Genomic DNA, 22,055 nt, shown 5'->3' with positions numbered 1-22,055 from the left:
TCCTGAAGTAGTTGACAGTCAACAAGAGGTGTTCTTCATTGTCTCCTTTGGTGGTTTTGCTGCTGCTTGGTGGAGTTATACCCTGAAATCTGGAACAATCAGACAAAACCGTAACCGTTTCTCAGGTACAAGAAGGATCAGTTAGGTTTCCAAATGTCAGAAATGAAGAAAATTCCTGTGGGTTGACAGAGAGTACGGTCTCCGTCTTGCTCTTTCTTTTTCTAGTGATTTCCAGATTTATGTCACGTGGGAAACCTTAGCAACAATCAGTGATTGGCTCTTTACCCATTGATGATAGCTCTTCTGGAGTTGAGAAGCTTTCACTTTTTCTTTGGCGCTAAGTTTGAGACCATATCTTCATTCATTCATTCATTCATTTTGGGGGTTACGCCTCGAGTTGGTGACTACTTGACCTTGTGTTTGGTTTGTGTTTCTCCAGCTGAGGTCCGCAGGTGCACAAGTGCTAGAAGGCTGCATCGCCGAAATCCACAATATCACCAGCTTAGACATCTCCGATAATGGTAAGCTGGAAACCAGAAAAGACGTGGAAATATCGTTTGAAGCAAGTTAGTAAAGGGAAAAGAGAAAACCCAACCTAGACAACGCCTTGACAAACGTGTTATTTTACTTCTTGACTAATTAATAGGGCTTTTAAATCTAACAAAATTTACTATGGAAGAAATCTGTGCCAAAGTCTTCGTAAGTTGATACCACGGCCAAAAATGCCAGGCATGTAATAAAACAATTAAAAAAAAATTGTCATCAGAACATTGATAATGATCTTGATCCAACCTTTTGCATTCACGGTGATAATAAAATTGAGTCCTTGTTTATTTACTCAGGAACTTGTTTATTTAGCTTCATTTTTGCCAATTATAGTAGCGTGAGTTTGAACCTATTAAATTTGCATAGACAGCGGTAGTTACCTCCCAGCGAACAGGATGTTGGGTCTTCTTTTAGAAAATCATGGGCAGAGAGGAGGCTTCCGCTTTCCCATTCCTTGCTGCCTTGACTTAGCCACTGACTGTATAAGAGATTTAGGTAAGTCTTAGCAGAGAGCGAGTTGATCCCTGTGAAATAATAGGACACGAAAAGGGAGCAGAACGTTCCTTTGAAAATAAAAAACTAGAATCCCGGGGCCCTCGGGACGGTAGAGAAAGTCACCCAAGTGACCCAAAGTCACCTTTGCTCAATTGTGTTCCAGCTGAGAATTTATTTATACACACGTGTTTTGATTCTCTGCTTACTCTCATTCTTTCCAGGTTTAGAATCTGACCTCTCCACCTTAATAGTGTGGCTCGGTAAAAACAGATCAATACAGCACCTGGCATTAGGCAAAAATTTTAATAATATGAAATCCAAGTAAGAACTTTGATTTTTTTTTTTATATGACAATGATGAAGACAATCAGCCTCCTGAAAGCTTGTGATTTGATTCCACTGTCCATATCTTTAAACTCTTAGAAATCTGACACCTGTGTTGGACAACTTAGTACAGATGATTCAAGACGAAGAATCGGTGAGTAGTATTTTAAAGACCTTCTGCCGAAAATCTTTTGTTTGTTACCACGCTTCCTAATTACGTCGACGGGGTTAACGCTGCTATACTTTCAGATGATTTTATCTCTATGCACAGTTTCTGTTTTTTAATGAAATAAATACATGTGCTTTAGTATAGTTAGAGAATGTACTTAGAATCGCTTACTCTTCACTTGACCTCATTACTAATTAACGGAAGATTGTAACTAAAAGATTAAAGGAAGCATAAATTGACTCCTAAGCCTCTCTTTTAATAAGACTTACTCCTTCCTCACTTTGGTTAATGCACTAACCTGCGAGCATGAATTTCTTCAATCTAGTGGACTCTATGACCTTATATCATGCTGGGAAACCATACTGCTAATTTGAATTTCGTCTAGTAATTATGTAGAGTTACAAGAGACTAAGAAAGTTGTTGCCCGTCTTAAATTGCTTCGAGAGCTCTAGTGGTCCTTCTTATCTTTTTATTCCCTTTGGCTGTTCCTGGCCAAGACTTGGTTCGGAGGAAAGAAATGTAATTTTAATTTTCTAGTGTTTTATTTTATTTTTGAGAGAGAGAGAGACAGAGCATGAGTGAGGGAGGGGCAGAGAGAGAGGGAGACACAGAATCGGAAGCAGGCTCCAGGCTGTGAGCAAGCTGTCAGCTCGGAGCCCGACGCGGGGCTCGAACCCACGAACCGTGAGATCGTGACCTGAACCAAAGTCGGACACTTAAATGACTGAGCCATCCAGGTGCCCAAGAAATTTAATTTTAAATTTTTGCTGCCTTTTAAAATGTATTAGAAAAAAGAAAAAAAAAAAGATAGTATATGGACAAAGCAAAAAACACTCTACTATGAATTCCTTTAACTTAAACCAGTGTGTCTTAAGTTTTGTACCTTATATTTTACTGATGCTCTTTAAGATTTGGTCCATGTCTTATTTTAGTCCTATTTGGCCACCAGCCGGCTTTTCATGGTTCCTAAAATCCAAATCGATTTGTATTCCTACAGTGAAGACTCACATTATTCATGTTTTGTGATAGCTACTTGTAGGTCGTGAGAGTGCTTTCCTATGTGAATCATGTGAGATATGACACATTTTTAAAAAGTGTCATTTTCCCTTTTGAATGCATACAGGGCAGTAGCAAATTCTTTTACGACTGGATGCTGACTTTGTGAGAAAAAGCTGAGGGGCCAGGAGAAATGAAGCCTGGAACTTTTCTCCCTCTCTGCCTGGCTCTAAGCTGGAGGGTGGGAGGAAATTCTGTGGTCCTGCCCCTTTATTGTGTGGATATGATTTCCAACCTAAGGGCTGGAAATGAAACTCATTATTATTTAATGATTTTGAGCACTTTTCTTTGTCCTCATTTGCTAACAGACTCCATATTGTGTCACTTTTATATGGGGCTATTAAAATTAGGGACATAAATCAGAATTTATGCAGTTAGTTTCGCGTGATTCCATTTGACTTTCTGCCACCCTGCTTTGAGTTTCTGATTTCCTAGTATTGGCCCAGTTTTAAAAGATTGAGGAAGCGAATTCTGCAGAATCACATTTAATATTCATCCCCAAATACTTGTTTCTTAGCACATGTTTTAGGAAAATTTCTATTTTTTGAAAAACATGTCTTAAAATTCGTGTTTTTGCTTATCACATGAGGCTCTTTCGTTTCTGTTATTTCCGAAGTCTCTCCCTTAAAAACAATCTTGATATTTAAAACGCCCCTCAGAACATGTTTGCCGGCGGTAAAGTTTGCCGTGTCGGTGTGGATCCCGTCAGGTTACGAGTCTGAGAAGTAGGCCGCTAATAATATACAGTGGAAGGCTCCTTATGTTGGTGTCATTGAAGCGTGGGTGGCTTTTTCAAAAGGCAACCACCTTCTGATTTTTTCTCCTGAATCGGTAATGTGCACAGTTCGGGACGATTAGGAGCTGAGTCTTAGGACTCTAAAACTTCCACCGATGCCTGACGCATTATTTTACTTTTTAAGATAATTGTGCAGTTATCTCTTGCTTCCTACGTTATGACCTTGGGCTCCTACAGCCTGTTCTCCGACAGCCCAGGGAACACTCTGTTCACCCTGTGTTGCGTGTTACGTTTGGCTGGAAAACCTAGATGCCCGTGGGCTCCAGTGTCGCCTCGGCTAGAGACAGTGGGTGTCAGGCGACTGAGCCCAGAGCCCCGGACAGTAACGCTGAGGGGCCCCGACGACAGGGGAGCTTGTTTTGAAGTATTCCACGCCAACTCGTGCCGTAACCGGCCGAAGCGAACGGGCTTCCCCTGGGAGTGCGGGCTGCGAGGAGACAGATTCTCAGATTAAGCGTGTCCGGCTATGAAAAGAAACAAGAAAATAGTCACGTTACACGCAAGTGCAATAGATCAGGTAAGGGATGACCTTATAAATACGCACACAATTCAGGCTGTTCTGTTCGTATTAATGACTCTGCCCATTATTTTTAAGTGCTAACTGGGGTGTATTAGAGTTTGAATACAGTCCTGGAATTGGTGCTTGCTAGCTCGAAGACTTGGCAACTTTCCAGTATTAGGAAGAAGCCACAATATATCATTTTTGTGGTAGTCGCATAGAGACCATTGAAATGATGAGAGATGCGATTACAGCTTTTTATTAAAGGAACACTGCATTTGTTTTCATTTAAAACATTAAGTTTCCCGAGTCTGAAGCATTTTGGTTCAGTTTTTTCCATTTCCTTGAGCGTAAGATCTCAGGAAAACCAAAACAGCCTCGCGAAACCTGCCTGCGTCTAACACATGCAGGCTTTCAGGTTTTAATTGCCTTAGCACTTACCATGCCATTAACTTTAAAAAATTGGATTCAAGTTAAAAAAAAAATGCATCAAATTGCTACGTTACCTTTTGATTTTACCATGGCTCTAGTAAGTTTAGAAAACATGGTCAAATTTGGACAATGAGGACAATAACTACGGTCACTTGGTAAAACTGGAGTCAAACGCATAATGCCACTTTGTGGACGTCTGAGTCTCGAAACCCTCGGCACCGTCGCCCCGCTTCCTGCAGCCTTGAGACAGATGCACCGTGAACAAGTCAGTGGCCAGTGGTGGAGTGGCCACGCTGTGTGTGCGGGTCACACGGACCACCGGGCACATCTTGAGAACGCCGCTCGCATGGGCCACGGTGGAACGTGGGTGACCCTGGAAGCTGTTCCCGGTATCCCACCTTCCTGTAATGTCAGACTTAACGGAGTAAGCTCCTAGAACTGTTTAGTACGGCTGGGCCTGGGTAGACTGCCTTAAGCAACCCGGAAGACATCCACGTCCCCCAGGGAAGTCTGAGTTCTGGCTCTCAGGGCCACATTGGTTCAAGCTCTGGAATTTCCACCACTTTATTCTTTCAGTCATGGCTGAATTCAGAGCTTGCAAATTCAGATGCCTATGTGGCTAGGGAGGTACCATAAACAAGAAAAGGGAACTCGGCAGGGAGCCCTCTTCATTGGTTTGGCCTGCCTCTGGACCACGTGGCTTTCAGTCTTCAGCTTAAATGGACATTGAGTGGGCTAGTTTGGATTCACCATACAGCTTATGCTAATAAAAACTTACAGATGTTTGACTTCTTCTCTGTTTTAAAAAACTTCTGTGTCTTCTGACTGGTACTCATAAAGCTAAGGATGATCATCGAAAAGATTGAGGATAAGCCACGAGGGGCAACATTGTGTAGGAGCTCAGAGCACAAGTGTGGAACCAGACTTTCTGGTTCTGTTCAGCTTTTTTTTTTTTTTTTTTTTAATGTTTATTTATTTTTGAGAAAGCACCAGTGGGAGAGGGGAGAGAGAGGGGGAGGCACAGAATCTGAAGCAGGCTATGGGCTCCGAGCCGTCGGCACAGAGCCCGACGCGGGGCTCGAACTCACGAACCGCGAGATCACGACCTGAGTGGAAGTTGATTGAGCCACCCAGCCCTCGTCCAGCTACTTTCTAACTGTGCAGCCTCGGTTGGGTCACTCAACCTTTCTGTGTCTCATTTGGGAAATGGAGATAACAGTACGGAATATCGAACCTGTAAGTGCTGGGTTGCTGGGAGGATCCTGGGACAGTAGTTAAGGATAGTGCACGTTCGGTAAATGTCAGCTATTAATAATCTTGGCTGGTTTTTATTTTGCATTTGTCCTCTGCTAGCATTTTAAGATGTCATTTCACCTTGCATAAAAATAAAATGGGTGAAAAGGGATAACGTAGCCGTACAGAAGCTCAGAACTCTTCTCGTACTATTTTTATTTGCTTCGTCCCATCCTGCACTTCAAAAGAGCTGGCCACTCTGGGTATCTCCGCACGCTTCCCTTAGGAGAGCGGTGGCCACTGTCCAGCCCTGAAACACGAGCCCTCCACGTTTGACTGCAAAGGTCCATTTTATCTCGAACCGTCGGGGGCCCATCCGTCATTGTCTTGTAGCCAGAAGTTTCAACAGAAGACACTTGGAGTGTGCGTGTTGGGCACCTTCCCCGGGGGCTCTCCGTGAAAGGGGTCACTGCGCGCGGTGGCTGCCTCCATGAGACCGCGTGAGCCCCGCCTGTTGTTCCCTTGCAGCCTCTGCAGTCCCTGTCCCTGGCCGACTCGAAACTCAAGACCGAGGTCACCATCATCATCAATGCCCTGGGAAGCAACACCTCCCTGACCAAGGTGGACATCAGCGGGAACGGAATGGGGGACATGGGAGCAAAGATGCTGGCCAAGGCGCTGCAGATCAACACCAAGCTCAGGTACGCGGGTCTGGTACCCGGCCCCGGGTACGGAGGCTTGCCCTCTGGAGGGCCCTAGAAGGCCCTGGAGAAGATTCTGGCCCTCAAGCATTGGAGACCTGACTGTGTCCGAGTGGGGGCTGAGTTTCCCATCGGGCCAACTGGGAAGGAGGAGTAATGATGTCAAGTCTTTTTGTCCTAGTGTAGAGGGAGGAGGAGTGTCCCCACTTTAGACACGGTGAGTCCCACAAACTGTCGTCTTAAAGATTTCCACCGTGACCTGAAACCTGACCTGAAGAGAAATGGTACCGTGTCCTCTTTCACGTCGGGGTAGACTGCTGTGTGCGCACAGCGGAGCGGTACGGGAGGGCTTTGCAGCCGGTGCCAGTGAGCGGAGCTAGAGAGACCGAAGGAACCACATGAGGGGCTTCCCTGTACTTGGCTGTGAGCCCAACACGCTGCCTCCCCCTGCCCACCGCTGCCCATATAGAGGCTTAAAAGCCAAGGGATGCAGGAGGTCTGTCGGTTCAAAGGCAAGTTCATGATGGGTGCTAACGATTCTGTTTAGTGGTTCTCCTCCACTTGGAGTGTTTCCCAAGTGTGGCTCTTCTTAAGGACTGGCTGCGTGGTAACCACTTTATTAAGGACCACGGTGCCATCCGTCCTGCAGAGAGATCCAACTGCTACCTAACCCGGCAGTCTGGTTAAGGAAGAGTTCATTCGCAGCGTGCTTCAGGGGCTCTTTCTTGATGTTTCTGGATGCTTCCCTTGCTCTCCTGAACCTTCTGTCTGCACTGAAGCCAGAAGCCAAATACTGCAGCACTTTCTCTGAAGGTCAGGGTGTGTGTAAAGAAGGCCATTGGGGATCAGGAAGGGAAGCAGTTAGAGGTGTGATTCTTGGATCAGACAACTAAACGCTGTTTCACGTGTCAGGGGAATTGACAGACACCAAAATACCTCTGAAGTATTCACATTCTGGAAGTAAAATGGCACTTCTCTTCCAAAATAGATTTTGTGTCTGAAAAGTAAACAACCTCCTATTTGTAGAAACGGAGGCTTTACCGGCAGCATGAGCCCAGTGATTGGGACGTCAGGGCCATGATGAAAACATAAGACCAATATGACAGGATTCCTGCTAGTCGTTTAGAATGGAAAAAAGTCTCAGTACCTGAAATTCTTTGTTTTGGACAAGGGACTCCTTAACATCTTTTATAAGCAGCTCCGGATGTGAATACGAGAATATTGCTGCTTGCAGAATATGGGGAGAGTGTCCAAGAAATCAGGTTCTGTAGAGTTTTCTGGTTACAAAGCATCAGGCAACCTAATGGTACGTTAATGAGTATGCTGTTGCTTTCAAGCATGGTTTTTTCTCATGCTACGTGAGCAGCAAATGAGTTAAGAACGTAATGCGTAATGTTGGAAGAAATGCTCATCTGTGCTCTGCTTACAACTAAGTTGGATGTTATTCCTTGCTTATTGTGCTAAGATATCGAGTTAGTGTTGTCTTTAAGTATTCATCTTCACTGCAGAATTATTTCCTCCGTGCCTAAATGTCCGGTCATTTCTGGGATTTGGTTTTCAAACAGGACCGTGATATGGGACAAGAACAACATCACCGCACAAGGCTTTCAGGATATAGCTGTTGCCATGGAAAAGTAAGTGTTAATCAGGCCTTCTTTCTGAAAAAACACAAAGGAGCCAGTGGTGTTTGTTCATTTGTTTGGGAATGGGAAGATCCAGGTCTGAGTTAGCCAAATTCCTAACCAGCCACGAGAGCTGGGAAAACGTGGACTTTCTTCCGGTGCGAATTTCTTCATGTGTTTAATGAGGCCAGAGACGCACCATCGTGAGGATTAAACGGTTTCACAGTGGAAGGGCCACAGGACAGTCAGCTTGTGTTCTTTTGTGGTTTCACGTTCTATTTCCATCGGGTTTTGCTTTTTTTTTTTTTTTTTTTTTTCCCTTGCCCATTATGACAACTCTGAATCCAGTGAAGAGAAAAAAAGCTAAGGTCCAGAAAATAAAAATGAAATTGGGGTGGGGCGCCTGGATGTCTCAGTTGGTTGAGCGTCCGGCTCGGGTCATTATCTCGTGGTTCGTGAGCTCGAGCCCCACGTCGGGCTCTGTGCGGACAGCTCAGAGCCTGGAGCCTGCCTCGGATTCTGTGTCTCCCCTCTTTCTGCCCCTCTTCCACTCTCGCTCTGTTTCTCTGTCTCTGTCTCTGTTTTATTTGAAAAGAAATAAACATTAAAAAAATTTAATAAAAAAAATTTTTTTAAATGAAATTGAGGAATGGCAGCCTCATTTGTCTCATTACTGTAAAAGGCTTTATTACTGTAGTAACTAAAGTCTGCAGTTATTATTAATTGTCAAGTTTGCTTTCCCGGTAAATGAAATGAGACAATAATACAAAGATGGCTGGAAGAAATTCTAGAAATCTGGTTCTTCCCAAGCTCTTCAGCCCTCATATTATATTCTGAAAGCAGACATAATCAAAGCGGATTTACAGCATTAAAAATGAGAGGTGACAAAACGCGGGTGTGGAAATAAGGAGCTAGTACCATAGAAGCCAGTCCCCTGGGGAAGAGGCGGGGGTCCGCATTATTCGTGTTTTTTCCCCAGATTGCCCTTCGTGCAGGAGGCCTCCTAGGTGGGGCTCTCACGGCCAGCATGGTGTCATGGATAAAACCCTGGGCCTGGGGTGAAGAGCCGTCCAGTCAGTCGGTGGCTCTGTCATCAACGAGCCAGTCCTGAGCAGAGCATTGCACCTTTCTGATTGATTCTTCTGTGGAAAGTGGGAAAGGCAGAGTCAGTTAGCCCTGCGTGCCTTCCAGTTCTAGATCCCAGGGTCTAGAGCCGATTTCGCCCGGAGGTCAGAATTGCCGCCCCCACAGCGTCCCTAAATCCGGACGAGACAGCTTGTCCCACGGCTCCCGGGAGCCCTCCGGGACTGCAGAACCACCTACAATTACTCCTGTTGCGCCGCAAAACCTTCACATGGAAGCGTGTATTTACAAATAGCCGCATTTGGGTGCTAACAGCATGGTTGCGGCCCGCGGTAGACTGCCAGCCCACGCTGGTGTTTGTGAGAAGCCAGAAGCACGCACGCCCAGCACTCAGCGTCTCCAGATGAGGCAAGGGCTCCCTGGATCACACTCCGGTACGTCCGCTGTGGTCCAGGATGCGAGTGCCTCAATATCACATTTGGTCTAAATAAAGTACCCGGGCTCTGGAGCATAATCGCGGCTGGATGAGGGAAAGGAAAATCTTCAAGGCTGCAAAAAAGATGCATTGTTTCTTCGTTTCATTTGGCTAGCTCCTCTTAAACAAAAAACAGTCTTGTTAAAGTTAAGGTAAAAATTGAAGTAATAGAAATAATAGCCTGTTTTTTTTAATAATTTCATTTATTTATTTATTTATTTATTTATTTATTTATTTATTTATTTATTTATTTATTTATTTATTTATTTATTTATTTATTTATTTATTTTGAGAGAGACAGAGACCAGGGGAGGCAGAGAGAGAGAGAGAGAGAGAGAGAATCCCAAGCAGGCTCCACACTGCCAGCACAGAGCCCAACATGGGGCTTGATCTCACAAAGCATGAGAGCAAGTCCAACATGGGGCTTGACAAAAGTGTGAGATCATGACCAGAGCCGCAATCAAGAGTCGGATGCTTATCCGACCTGGGGGCCACGCAGGCACCCCAGTAACAGCCTTTTTCTTTGCTGGTTCTTTTACGTTAAGCCATCCTAAGTTGGACTGAAGCACATCTTTTCGATCAGATAAAGCCATATAGATGACTGCTGTTAGTAAGATCGTTGCTTATTTTCTCTATTCTTCATGATTACTACCTTATGTTAGTATGTTAGTCAGTCATCTGAACATCCGCGGGAATCACATTGTGTTTCGAGATCTGGGACAAGGCAGTTGTGACTGTGCAGTCCCAGTGCTCTGGGCGAACACCCCACTTGTCACCACGTGACCCCAAAGGTCGTTCTACCTGAGTGTCCTGTAACAGAAGTGGGTAGGCGGGTTTGGGGTGGGAGAGAGGAGGCCTCTCCAGGGCCAGCTGGTGGTCTGGGAGTGGGTACACAGAGCAGCTTGTAGGGGGGTCAGGGCCAAGGGGCAGGGTGCAGACTCAGAGGTCCGTGTTGTTTGCTCACACGACGACGACTCCGTCTTGCACTCCTGTCCCTCTCCGGCTGGTCAGCAGCGGGGGGATAATATGTGGACACAATTTTCCACCAGTGGTTTCATTTGGAGTCGAGAGCCCAGTGGCCGTGGCCGTGTGTGAAGCAGACCCCCGGGACCTGCAGAGGTCAGGGAGGGGGGTGGAGCTGGGTGGGAGGTCCTGCGAAGCGGCTTTTCTAAGGACAGCTGCTGCTCTTGTTTAAAGGGGCCCAGAGCCCAATCAGACTATTTTTGTGGCTGCTAATGTCCTTGCTTTGCAAACAGATGCTTTGGTTTCGTTTTGAATTTTTCCTCCGTCGGTTTGGGTCTGGCCATCACACGTCACTGCGGTGATCTGGGTACGTTCAGAGCCGTTCGTGACGAAAACCCACGTGGCACATTGCTGGCAGACTTATTTCCTGGCCTTCCTCTCGGTCCATCTTTGCAGTGCCAGGCTGAAAATCAGGTTTTGAAACCAACAAAACCAGATGCCTGGCATTCATGCGTTTTATAAAACGGTGCCAGCCGATGAGGTTGCCCGTGGAACCGCGCACAGAAGCCTGACCTGTAATCAGGGGCCCTGAGATAGTCTGTGAGCTTAGAATTTTCTAAGACACTCTGGCAGCTGTCTCTGGGTTTTAAAAAGGAGTGCTGAATTAAGGTGGCAGGACGTTATTTCTAAATAAACGTGACTTTCTCCTTTTTCTAGGAACTACACGTTGAGATTTATGCCAATTCCCATGTATGATGCGTCTCAAGCCCTAAAAACAAACCCTGAGAAAACAGAAGAGGCTCTGCAAAAGGTACTGGAGGTTTGATGGCTTAATTGTAATAAATTCGCATTTGAATGGAGTTGGTAGTAATAATTCTGAACATATGAACGGTACTTTGTGTTTCACAAAGCTTTTTTCACATTAGCTTGGGTTCTTGCGGCCGTAACCGGCGTAATGCATGGCTGAGGGAGGAATGACGTAAGACGAAAATTGGTCATGAAATGTAAGTGGACTGACATTCCTACCGCATCAGCAGGCCGGGGCTTATGCACAGAGAACTTGTGCGTCCTCAGAGAACGTGTGGAACTGAATGTCAGCTGCTGGAACCTTCCCTCCTTATTAAGAATGTAGGATACAAATGAGATCTCTTTTTACCATCTTTGTTTATAAACGTCTCTCATTCCACACACATTCCCGGCTCCTTTCTGGCAACCCCGGAGGATGACGGGCATCTCCGCCTTCCAAGTCCAGCCGTCCCTGGTGCCCGTGACCCCGCCGTCTCTGCCTGCATGGGGAACTTGCCCTGCGGGCCACTCTCTTGCTGTGCCGTATCCCCATCCTTCTCTTTCTGTGGTTATGGTCACCTTTCTCGATGTTTAGATATGCTCCAGGATGTCCCATCTGTAGAAGCCTGTATTGTGGTGGTAGATGGGACTCTTTGAAATCTTTTTCCTCCCTCTTTGTCCTCATGGTGGGTGGGACCGTCCAGCCTCCCAAGCTTGACTTTTCTTTCCTGTGTCTGCCGTAAACACGCACGATCATCATATTGACAGATTCTGTAGCATCAGTCTCTTGATTAGCTCTGTTCCCCTCTCTTCCTGTTACGGATGCATGTGTTCAGGCCTCATCATTTCTCAGCAGGATCAGACTCGTGGGTCTCAGAAACGAGGGTGGGACTCCCCAGCCTGCATTTTTACAAGCTCTCCTGGTGGCTGCAAATCTCAGAATCGCTGCTCTGATCTCAATGACCCGCATGCTTCCCCACTGCTGTGCCTGTCTGTCGAGACTGAAGGCCGGTGTCCGCTCATCGGGAGCACTTCTCAGAGCCTCTTCCTGCTCCGTGTGGGGGGTTCCTCAGAATTTCCCGTGCTTGTCTCTGTCCCTGGCCTTGTGCCGTCACGTAAGTTACCGGCCTCCGTGGTTTTTTTTTTTTCCTTCCCGGTGACCATGAACTCGTTGAAGGCAGAGCTTCTATATTTTTCATCTTTTTAGATTTTTCAGCAGCTAGCGCAGTGCCTGGCATGCGTGTTGGTTGCTCCTTAGACTCTGTTGAATAAAAGAGAATAAGGTAGGGGGTGGGGGCAGGGAAAGCTGTGATGCGGCCACAGAAATCATCCAAGATTCGTGTTCAGAAGCTCTGACTCAATCAAATTCTTTTCAGTTTTGTGACTTCCTTAAGTTACTTAATGTTTCTGAACTTTGGTTTCTTCATCTGTATAAAACATACAGCTAGACAGGAACTATGTTTAGCTGACATTTAACATACAGTTCATGCTGCATGTCTGACACTGTTATAAATGCTCTCCATAAATTAACACCGGTAAAGTATAAAATAAGTCCATGAGATGGGTTTGCTATAGTCCCATTTTGCACATAAGAAAACCGAAGGCAGGATGACCAAATAATTTGCCTGTGGTGCCGACGGGGACCGAGCCAGGTAGTGTATGTGAAAAAGCACTTTATAAACCACAGGGCAACTTCAAAATGGTAGCTGTCTTTATATTTTCCCAGAAGATGTCGGCAGCTTGTAACAAAAGGCCCGTCCTGGAGACACCAGGTTTCCGGCCTGAGACCCGGCAGGCCGGGAGCTTGGCACTCTTCACTTGTGCCTTCACAGCAAGAAGAAAAGCTGAGCAGACGGGAGATCGGGCACTCGTTCGATCCCTCAGAGAATCGAGCTGCAAAGTGAATGGTCGCCCCGGAAGCCGGATGGATGGGAATACAGCCGATGTCTGTGACTCCCAGACGAGGGCAGCTCCCCAGGGGCCGAAGGTGACAGAGCCAGGAACTCAGAGGAATGCTTAAACAGCAGCTGAGGGATTGCTGGAGGCCCAGTGTAGACCGGTTGAGAGGTTCACAACTCCTAGGGGCCCAGTCTTAGGCCCTGAACCTCTCACGGGCTTCACTGCTAGGAGCCCCACCAGGTTATCACAGGAGAGAAATCCCCTCCTGTTTCTGGCAGGGAGAAGGGGGCAGGTGAACCATTTTGAAATCCCCCCCGGAGGGTGCCGTTGTCTGTCACAAAGGCTTACGCTTACCTGCCCTAGTGGAAGACAGTTAGGTACGCCCAGCCCCTCTAGCCTTCCCGTTTCACATAAGGGAAGAAAAAAACATGGCCAAGAAACATTTTGGCAGGTCCCAGACCAGGGACTCGGGCCCACTAAAAGAAACCCTAAATTTAATCATAGGATTACAGAATGATTCCCCTCCCTAACACCTTACCACCACATCAGGTATAGTGACAGGGTGGATTACAACTGAGCAAAGCTGTGAGGCACTCTGTTTAAGAAGGGGTCTCTAGGGAAATCCCCAGACAACTAGGGAGATAAAAACAAGGACATGGGAGGAAATTAAGTCTCTTGCACATACAGCTACGGCAGGCATTGAGCACGGCCCAGCTTCTAGCCAGAAGAACATCAAATAGCACATTAAAAGTCTGATTGTCTCCGTGCCTATTACCACATCCATCGTATCCAGTTTTTGCCAAAAAGAGAATCGCAAGACACGGTAAAAGGCAAGAAGAAACACAGTATGGTGAAGAGGCAAAGCAAACATCAGAACCAGTGTCAATATACACAGATTTTGGAATAATCAGAGCATTGAAAATAGCTGACTAGCATGTTGACGGCTGTAATGGAAAGAGTAGGCAGAGAGATAGAGACTCTACGAAAAAAACGAAAGGGAAATAACTAGAGATCAAAGCCACTGTGACAGAAATGAGAAATGCCTTCTACGAGGCCATTAGTGGACAGGACACAGCTAAGGAAAGAATCATGGAGCCTGCAGACATGTAGAAACTTGGCCAAACTGAAAAGCAGAGAGAAAAAAGGAATGGGGGGAAACACCAGAACAGAATCTTCCCGAACTATGGGACAGTTACATCCGTAGAAGGGGACTGCCAGAGGAAGAAGAAGACAAGGGAACAGAAGAAATCATGGAAGTAATAATGGCCGAGAATTTTCCGACATCAGTGATCGACACCAAACCACAGATCAAGGAATCTCAGAGAACACCAAGGAGGATAAATACCAAAAAAATCTACTTATGGGCATGTCACGTTTAAACTGCAAAAAAAACCACAGACACAGAGACAATCTTGAAAGAAGCCAGATAGAGTAGAAAAACACCTCACGTATTGAGAAATAAGGATCAACGTTATATCAGACTTGGGTCACACATCATGCAAACAAGAAGAAAGTGGACTTTGGGGCGCCTCGGTGGCTCAGACGGATGAGCGTCCGGCTGTGGTTTGGGTAATGATCTCACAGTTCATGAATTCGAGCCTCACATCGGGCTCGCTGCTGTCAGCACAGAGCCCCCTTCAGATCCTCTGTCTCCCCCTCCTGCCCCTCCTCCGCTTGTGCACGCGTGTTCTCTCTCTCTCTCTCTCTCTCTCTCAAAAATAAACACTAAAAAAATAAACAATTGTGTGTTTTCTTCAAAGACAAATCTGTATTTATCATTTTTTCCCCTATAATGCTTACTATCCTCTTATATATTCAAGTTTTCATTTTAACAGAAGTCTGTCCCCTAGAAGAAATATGCTCTTTAATTTTACTCTGCTAAAGAACAATATTGTGATCCTGGAACTCAATCTTTCGAAGTTAGGTTTGGGTTTTTTGTTTTTTGTTTTTTGTTTTACTGTAAGATTGCTACATTGAATACAGGTCTTTTCGCCTTTTGTGCCGCTGCTATTTTCAGCTGTTTTCAGCAGTGAGATGAGGCATCAGTAGGCTGTAGACGGTCTTCCGGGTCACTGCTGCCCAGGGGACTGGCAAACACGATAATGACACTTTGGACCCTACCCCCCGCCCCCGCGCTTGACCTCAGTCAGGCCCTCTGTCCTCAGCCTCTGGGAGGCGGGTCCTCTGTCCTCGGTCTGGAACGTCGCAGGGAAGGAAGGTTTGCCCTGCTAATCCAAGATGGTGAATACTCTCAGTGGCGATGTGTGTGTGGTTGATATTAAAGTGACTGAAACAGTGTTACTCTTCCTTCTCCTTGTGCTGGCTTTTGGAAATGAGCTTTGAATATTATTTTTTTCTAAAACAAAATTCCCTTCGAGCTTAGTCTGTGCAACACCATTGGTGGCCCTAGGGAAGGCCCTGGAAACACATGGGACAGCCTTGGGTGCACGGCTTGTGCGTGAGCTGAGCGTCCTAAATAAACAAGCTGTTCCCACAACCGGCCCCCGGCCAGCGCTTCACGAGGCCACATAAAAAGAACAAATAACAAAGCAAAAGCGTCCAAAGCTGGGTGGCAACGTGTGTGCCTGTCATACTTCAGCCAGGAATCTTGTTTTTTAGCAGAAACATTTGCCATCGATGATCATGTCACCTTGGAAAGAGATGACTCTTTGGGAAGCAGCAAGAGAAAATTAATGTAATAAAATGTCATGGTCTTAATGTGTCACTTTAATGATGTTTCATTTCAGGGATCTTTTTGTTTTTATAATTCCTTCATTTATGTTTAGTAGAAAGGTACATTTTGTTCTGCTTTATGGTTTCCAGGGGTGATGGTAATTATAGTCTGTATTTTAATTGTGCCTAATTGGTATTAAGTAGTAGTCATTTAAGCATATGGAAAATTAAAATGAAAGTGTAATAATACTGAGAGCCTCACAGTTGTTACAAGTTCTTAACCAGGGAACTACAGTGACAAATTAAAAGCCAAATGGCTAAGTGTTGTTATTAAAAACACACGAAAACAACAACTGTGAAAAAAAAACCAGATGGTGTGATTACCCATCTCACATCATTCTTTACAGACATCTTCAGAGGTGTCCCTCAGTCCCTGCAGTTCTTGTTCAACTTTGCGTGTTGTTCTTAAACACTTCATTTCAGTCTAGTTATCGTTTGTACGTTTGAATTTTTAATAGGAGATGGTGTATAAAAACACAGATGGTCAAGCGGCTTCAAGCGTTCTTCTTTTCTGTGGAAATTCATTTTCTTATTTTCTCAACTTGTGCTAAAATCAGTCCCTTTTTTGAGATCATATGAAAACCCCATGGACTGATGAAACCGGTGTGTGTCTTTGAGTTGTGCCAGCCTGTATCTTTCAAACTTGTGCCTCTTTTCTCCTTTTCTTCCTTGAAAATAGTTTTCTCAGTGCTGGCGGGTTCTGCCACATAAAGGCTGAGAGGTTCAGTGGGTACCATCCACACACCGTGGGGTTATTTCTGTAGCTTTGGAACGGTTGAGTGGTTAAAGACTCGTGAGGGAGAGACCGCGATTGTGTGCGAGAAAGCAGGGATGGGGCCTCGAACCGTGTGAGCGCCGAAACCCTTGCCGATCTCCGTCGGCTACGGGGTCACGTGAAAACACTCCCATTCCCTGCAAGTTACATTTCGAACTCAGACACCGAGAATGCACAGCCAGTTGCCCGTGTCCTGGGTTGTGTCCGGGGTCAAGGCACAGGCGGCATTGGGAATCCGTGCTTTGGTTTCAAGTTAAGCACCTGGGCTGTTTCGCTTGTAACTTCTCTGTCTGCGGAGTCCACACGTGTTCTTGAGAGGTGCGTGTGCTTGATTTTCAGATAGAAAATTATCTGCTCCGGAATCACGAGACCAGGAAATACCTTCAAGAGCAGGCCTACCGCCTGCAGCAGGGCATTGTCACCAGCACCACGCAGCAGGTAAGAGGACACCGGTTTCTCCTACTCGCCCGTGACAGACATGCAGCGGGGGGCACAGGATTTCTGTCGCTGGAGTCATCCCCAGTGGGACAATGAGAGCTGGTTTCTGAAAAATGACAAGAAACTGAAGTGGAGTTTAGGGGAAGATACAGAGGGAGGAAAATGTAGGCTGATTCCAATGCTAGAAATGCACTTTTAATCGCTGATGACTTTGTGCCTTTTGTCGGTAAAGTGTATTTTGGATTTCCTCTTGGGATTCTGTCTCTCCCTCTCTCTCTGCCCCTTCCCCACTCGCCTGCTCTGTCTGTCTGTCTGTCTCTCTCTCTCTCAAAATAAATACATAAAAAAAAAAAAAAACAACAGGTGCCAGAGAGAATCAAAAGGCTGTCTTACAAGGGAACTAGAACCATTTCTTAGTGTCCATCCCAATTACTAGAAGCAAATGAGGTGATGTCATCAAAGTTCAGAGGGGGATTTATTTTGGACCATGAACTCTACACCTAGCCGTTCTGTCGAATAGCTATGAGGACAGAATTAAAATGTATTTGGACATGGACTCGGAAATTTTACCCCCAGTATTCCCTATGCAAAAAAAAAAAAAAAAAAAAAAAAAAAAAAAAAAAGTTCGTTGAGGAAATTCTCCAGCATAACGATAAAAATAAGAGTGCACAAGATGAGGTATAAGGAAGAAACTGCAGCAGAAATGAAATCCCTAAAGTCACAAAAGCTGAGGGAAAGCTTTGAAAAATTGCCACTTTGGACAATCCACTTGGAGCTGCAGGGTTAAAAGACAGGATTACATTTCTTTCTCTTTGTATTCCATGATTCCATAATTCTGTAAGTGCATTTTAGCGGGTTCAAAATTTTAACATCAACCCAGACAAGAAGGGAAAGCCTAAGCATTGTTGCATTAAGAAATGTGAATGCTGGGGGTGCCTGGGTGGCTCGGTTGGTTGAGCGTCCGACGTCAGCTCTAGTCACGATCTTGTGGTTTCTGGGCTCGAGCCCAGCGTCGGGGCTTGCACTCTGTGTCTCTCTCTCTCAAAAATAAATAGACATTAATTAAAAAAAAAAAAAAAGAAAAGAAACGTGAACGTTGTAAATCTTATTGTAAAAGTACTGATACTAACTAAAATTGGGAATTGGAGAGAGAGAAAGTTGGGTTGGAATGTAAGTAGGCTGAAATTTTAGTTTTTATTTCATGGAATCAGCCTCTTTTCTATCATTCTTTTTGTTGTTTTAATTGTTTTTGATGTTTGTTTTTGGGAGAGAGGGAGACAGAGCATGAGTTGGGGAGGGGCAGAGAGAGGGGGAGACACAGAATCCGAAGCAGGCTCCGGGCTCTGAGCTGTCAGCACAGAGCCCGACGTGGGTCTCAAACCCACAGCCTGTGAGATCATGACCTGAACTGAAGTCGGACGCTTACCCGACCGAGCCACCCAGCTGCCCCATCTGTCCTTCTTAAATCAAAAATACAAATAGAGTTAACTCTATTGGAGTTTAAATAAAATAATTAGGAAAATACCAATGTAAGTCTACTATTTAAATTAAAAATGGAAGCCACCAGAAGAGTTTAAGAAGCAGCAGGTTTCCAAAAGTGTCTGGGCGGGTGAGAGGGGCTGACAGGCAAAGTTGGTTGTTTGAGACCATTTTTTAATGGTTTGCACTATTTTCTTACCTTGTGCAAATGTCATTTAAAAAAATTTTTTTAAGTTTATTTATTTTGAGAGAGACAGAGACAGTGCAAGTGGGGAGAGGGGCAGACAGGGAGACAGAGGCACAGAGTCCCAAGCAGGCTCCGTGACGTCAATGCAGAGCCCGGCACGGGGCTTGAACTCATGAAACTGTGAGATCATGACCTGAGCCGAAAGCAAGAGTTGGATGGTTAACCGACAGTGTCACCCAGGCGCCCGTCTTTTTTTTTTTTGAATTTTTTAAAAAGTTTATTTCTTTTTAGAGACAGCAGCTGTCATTTTAATTTTTTGCTGTTGCTTTCTCTTAAAAGAGAATGAAAGCAAAGTGTCCATAATAAAAGCATCGTGTATAATATTCCAAGTAGGTAGAATTATAGGGAAGATTGCTTAGGTCTGCTTAGAGGTCTATGAAAGCGTGTTCACCAGAATGTTCATGTGTTCTCAGAATGTTCATGTGTTCTCAGGGAGTGTGATTAGGTGAGTTTTATTCTCTTACATCACAGTGTTCTTTGAAACCTTTACAGTAAACCTACATTCTTGGTATAAGAAAAAGTAAAGCGATGCGTGTTGAAAAAAAAGAAAAATAGTGATTATGAATACTGGTGGAGTTTTGAGAAAGGAAACAATAATTTGCCTTTACCCATGCCTTAAAAATCTAATTTTTTTTTCCTGCAAGGGACTAATATTAGCTTAGTACTTTATGGTTTACCGTTCCTTCCTGGTTTTAGTGGTGAATATTAAAAGCGACGAGAGCACTAAAATCTTATGTTGAACCTTTGCCTTGGGTTCCTTTATGAGCTGTCTTAACGCAGGCTTTCCTTACTACAATATCCTTCCGACCTCCCCGTCATTCACAGGGGATTTTGCCCATCTGAAAAAATGACTGCAGCAGCCTTTAATGCTGATTCTTAAAAGTAAGTTTCGTCTTCTCAACCTAGAGGAAATTGTACACGGGAGGCGTCATGCAGATGTTTAATTCTGTGTGCGTGGCATCGGTCTGAATTATTTGAGTCATTATGTTGTAGGTATATTGCCACCTTTTCTCTCTGGGGATTTCTTAGGACATTATGATTAGCACATTTTGAGACATGATCATCGTTTCGGTCACTTGAGGAGAGGTTTACCTCCTTCCTGTTGAAACTTCTTCTCCAAGTTTCCAGAAGTCTGAATACAGAAAGAATAGACCCTCTGCGACGAATGTCCCTGCCGGCCGCGTGGCCAGTCATCATTCCCGGGTGACACGGAAGGGATTAAAATGTTGTCATGAAACCATGGCATCTCATAACTGCTATGGTCTTTCTTTGTTTAGGAAAGACCCCTACGACATCTCACCCCACCTCCGCTTGCAATCTCTTCTTTTCCTCCTCATAAACTCTCTTCATCAGGACTCAGCAGACCTTTTCTGTAAAAAAAGAGAAATCTAATAGTTAATATTTTCGGCCTTGCAGCCTGGAAGGTCTCCCTGCGTCTATTCAACTCTGCTGTGGGGGAGCAGGACGACCGTGAATGCGGTGGCTCTTCCAATAAAACTTTATTTATAAAAACAGGCCCAGAATTACCGGTAGATTGCCAAAACTCAGCTCTTCTCACCCTTAAAGTTTTCTGACCGTTGGAAAAAAGGGGGGAGGGCAGTTCTATCGCCTACAGCCATTTACTCAAAACAGCCTCTTCCGGCCTCTCCTGTACGGTTTTTATACTCCCTTTCTGGACTCCTTTCCTACTATGTCCCTTTGTAACCTTTCCACATGTGTCCCCATCTGTGTACTGAAATGACCCTCTCAGGGGTCTCGGTCACCGAGTCCCCGAGCTTTTTCTCCCTCTTCATCCGTTGACGAGAGGAGGCAGGATAGTGTAGACCACCCGGATTTAAGGACAGTGTCTGCTTTCCCTGTGGGTGTGAACTGATGTTAGGTACTTAAACCTGTTTAAGCCTTGCTTTCTTCATCTGTGAAATGGGGAGACCATTCTGAAGGTGGTGAGAGTATTCACTGAGATAAAGCTTGCGAAGTACTTGGCTCCCCAGCAGTGAACCGTTCACGCATTTTGCTGCCGTTATTCTTACTGTCACGATGATCGTCGTCACTGTTGGCTGCCTCACCTTTCCTAAGACTCGCCGCCCGGTTCATTGACAGCGTGCTGTTTTGCGTATCTTTCTGCCTCTCTTGGTTCTTATCTGTCTCCTTTCTACCAGACTCTTTACCCTTTCATCTTCCAAATGCAGTCCTTTGTCTACGTTTTGTCCTTAGTGCTCATTTCCTTTAGCTCTTTCATCCACTCTTACCGTTTTAATGCTCTCATCTGTGGAGGACTCCTGGGTCTCTCCCTGTTTCTTTCCAGAAAGTCGTATCTTTTCATCCACTTGAGCGGCATCTCTGAGATACAGGGTCACTGAGATGAAACTTGTCCCTTGGAACTCTTGATTTTATCATTTATCTCAGTGGCATCACCAGTCACTGAGGATACCACCCTTGGGGTCATCTTGGCTGTCTCCTTTGACGAACCGACCCAGTGGTCGCTGTGCCCACGTGTCTGCCCAGCTGGTCTTTCCTTTCCAATTCCATTGGCGGCTCTTGGGTATTTTATCGGCTCACGCCTGCCTCTTCTTTTGCAAGTACTGTGAGAACTGGTGCGTCCACCCTCTGCGGTCTACAGCCCATGTCCTGTGCCTCAGGCAGGGAAGCTGAGTCCCGAAGAGTGTTACGGGTGAGGATTTTTACACGTTCACAGTTGTGGGAGGAGGAGGGGACAGATGCCCCCTGCCTTGTACACTGTGTTCGGTCTCCTTAGCCCGTGCCTGAGTCTCGCACTATCTTGCCCATCAACTTTCTAGTCTCATCTCCCCCAGTAGAGTGCCTCTGTTCCTAAGCAGGAAACAGGTATCTGGATGTGCCGTTGCTTATGTTTTGTCTTTTGCTTAGAATTCCTTTCTGCTTTCTCAATCTGTGCACATCTTTCAGGACCCAGTTGAAAAGCCACCTTCAACCTCAACTAGACGTGATCCCTCCCTTGGCTCCAACCTTGCACAACTTTGTATCCTTCCTCCGTTCACTGAATACGTGTTTACGGTCTGTCACGTGGCAGGCACTACTGTAGGAAGTGAAACTTCTGGGCGTGAACAGAATGTGGGTGCCCTTGTACGTAGCCCTTTATGTCTTGTGTTCCTGTTACTTGTGAATATTTTTCCACTTCCAGACTTTTAAGCTGCTTGCTGGCAAAAGACGCATCTCGTTCAGGACTGAATCTCTTTCTGTTTTAGGTGTTCAGTATATTTCTCTTAAAGTGAATAAAGAAATTAACACGGAGGGGGATAGAGTTTTCTGCAAATACAGTATTTGCT

At 45.4% G+C, this 22,055-nt stretch overlaps 1 protein-coding gene across 13 annotated transcripts in view; it reads left to right on the top strand.

The window, feature by feature from the left end:
- CARMIL1 (capping protein regulator and myosin 1 linker 1) overlaps positions 1 to 22,055 on the top strand; it is a 314,075-nt gene that overhangs the window by 204,111 nt on the left and 87,909 nt on the right. For 12 of the 13 annotated variants that reach the window (XM_058732804.1, XM_058732800.1, XM_058732797.1 and 9 more), the window contains 7 exons: positions 440 to 521; positions 1,263 to 1,362; positions 1,464 to 1,518; positions 6,078 to 6,250; positions 7,816 to 7,884; positions 11,111 to 11,204; positions 16,926 to 17,024. In XM_058732804.1, the coding sequence (XP_058588787.1) occupies positions 440 to 521; positions 1,263 to 1,362; positions 1,464 to 1,518; positions 6,078 to 6,250; positions 7,816 to 7,884; positions 11,111 to 11,204; positions 16,926 to 17,024 (672 nt within the window). The remainder of the gene's footprint in view (positions 1 to 439; positions 522 to 1,262; positions 1,363 to 1,463; positions 1,519 to 6,077; positions 6,251 to 7,815; positions 7,885 to 11,110; positions 11,205 to 16,925; positions 17,025 to 22,055) is intronic. The other variant, XM_058732802.1, reaches the window with a different exon arrangement.

This window comes from Neofelis nebulosa, chromosome 6, assembly GCF_028018385.1.
Source record: "Neofelis nebulosa isolate mNeoNeb1 chromosome 6, mNeoNeb1.pri, whole genome shotgun sequence".
Taxonomy (NCBI): Eukaryota; Metazoa; Chordata; class Mammalia; order Carnivora; family Felidae; genus Neofelis; species Neofelis nebulosa.
Note: the sequence above shows the minus strand (reverse complement) of the source record. Positions and strands in the feature narration are given on the sequence as shown.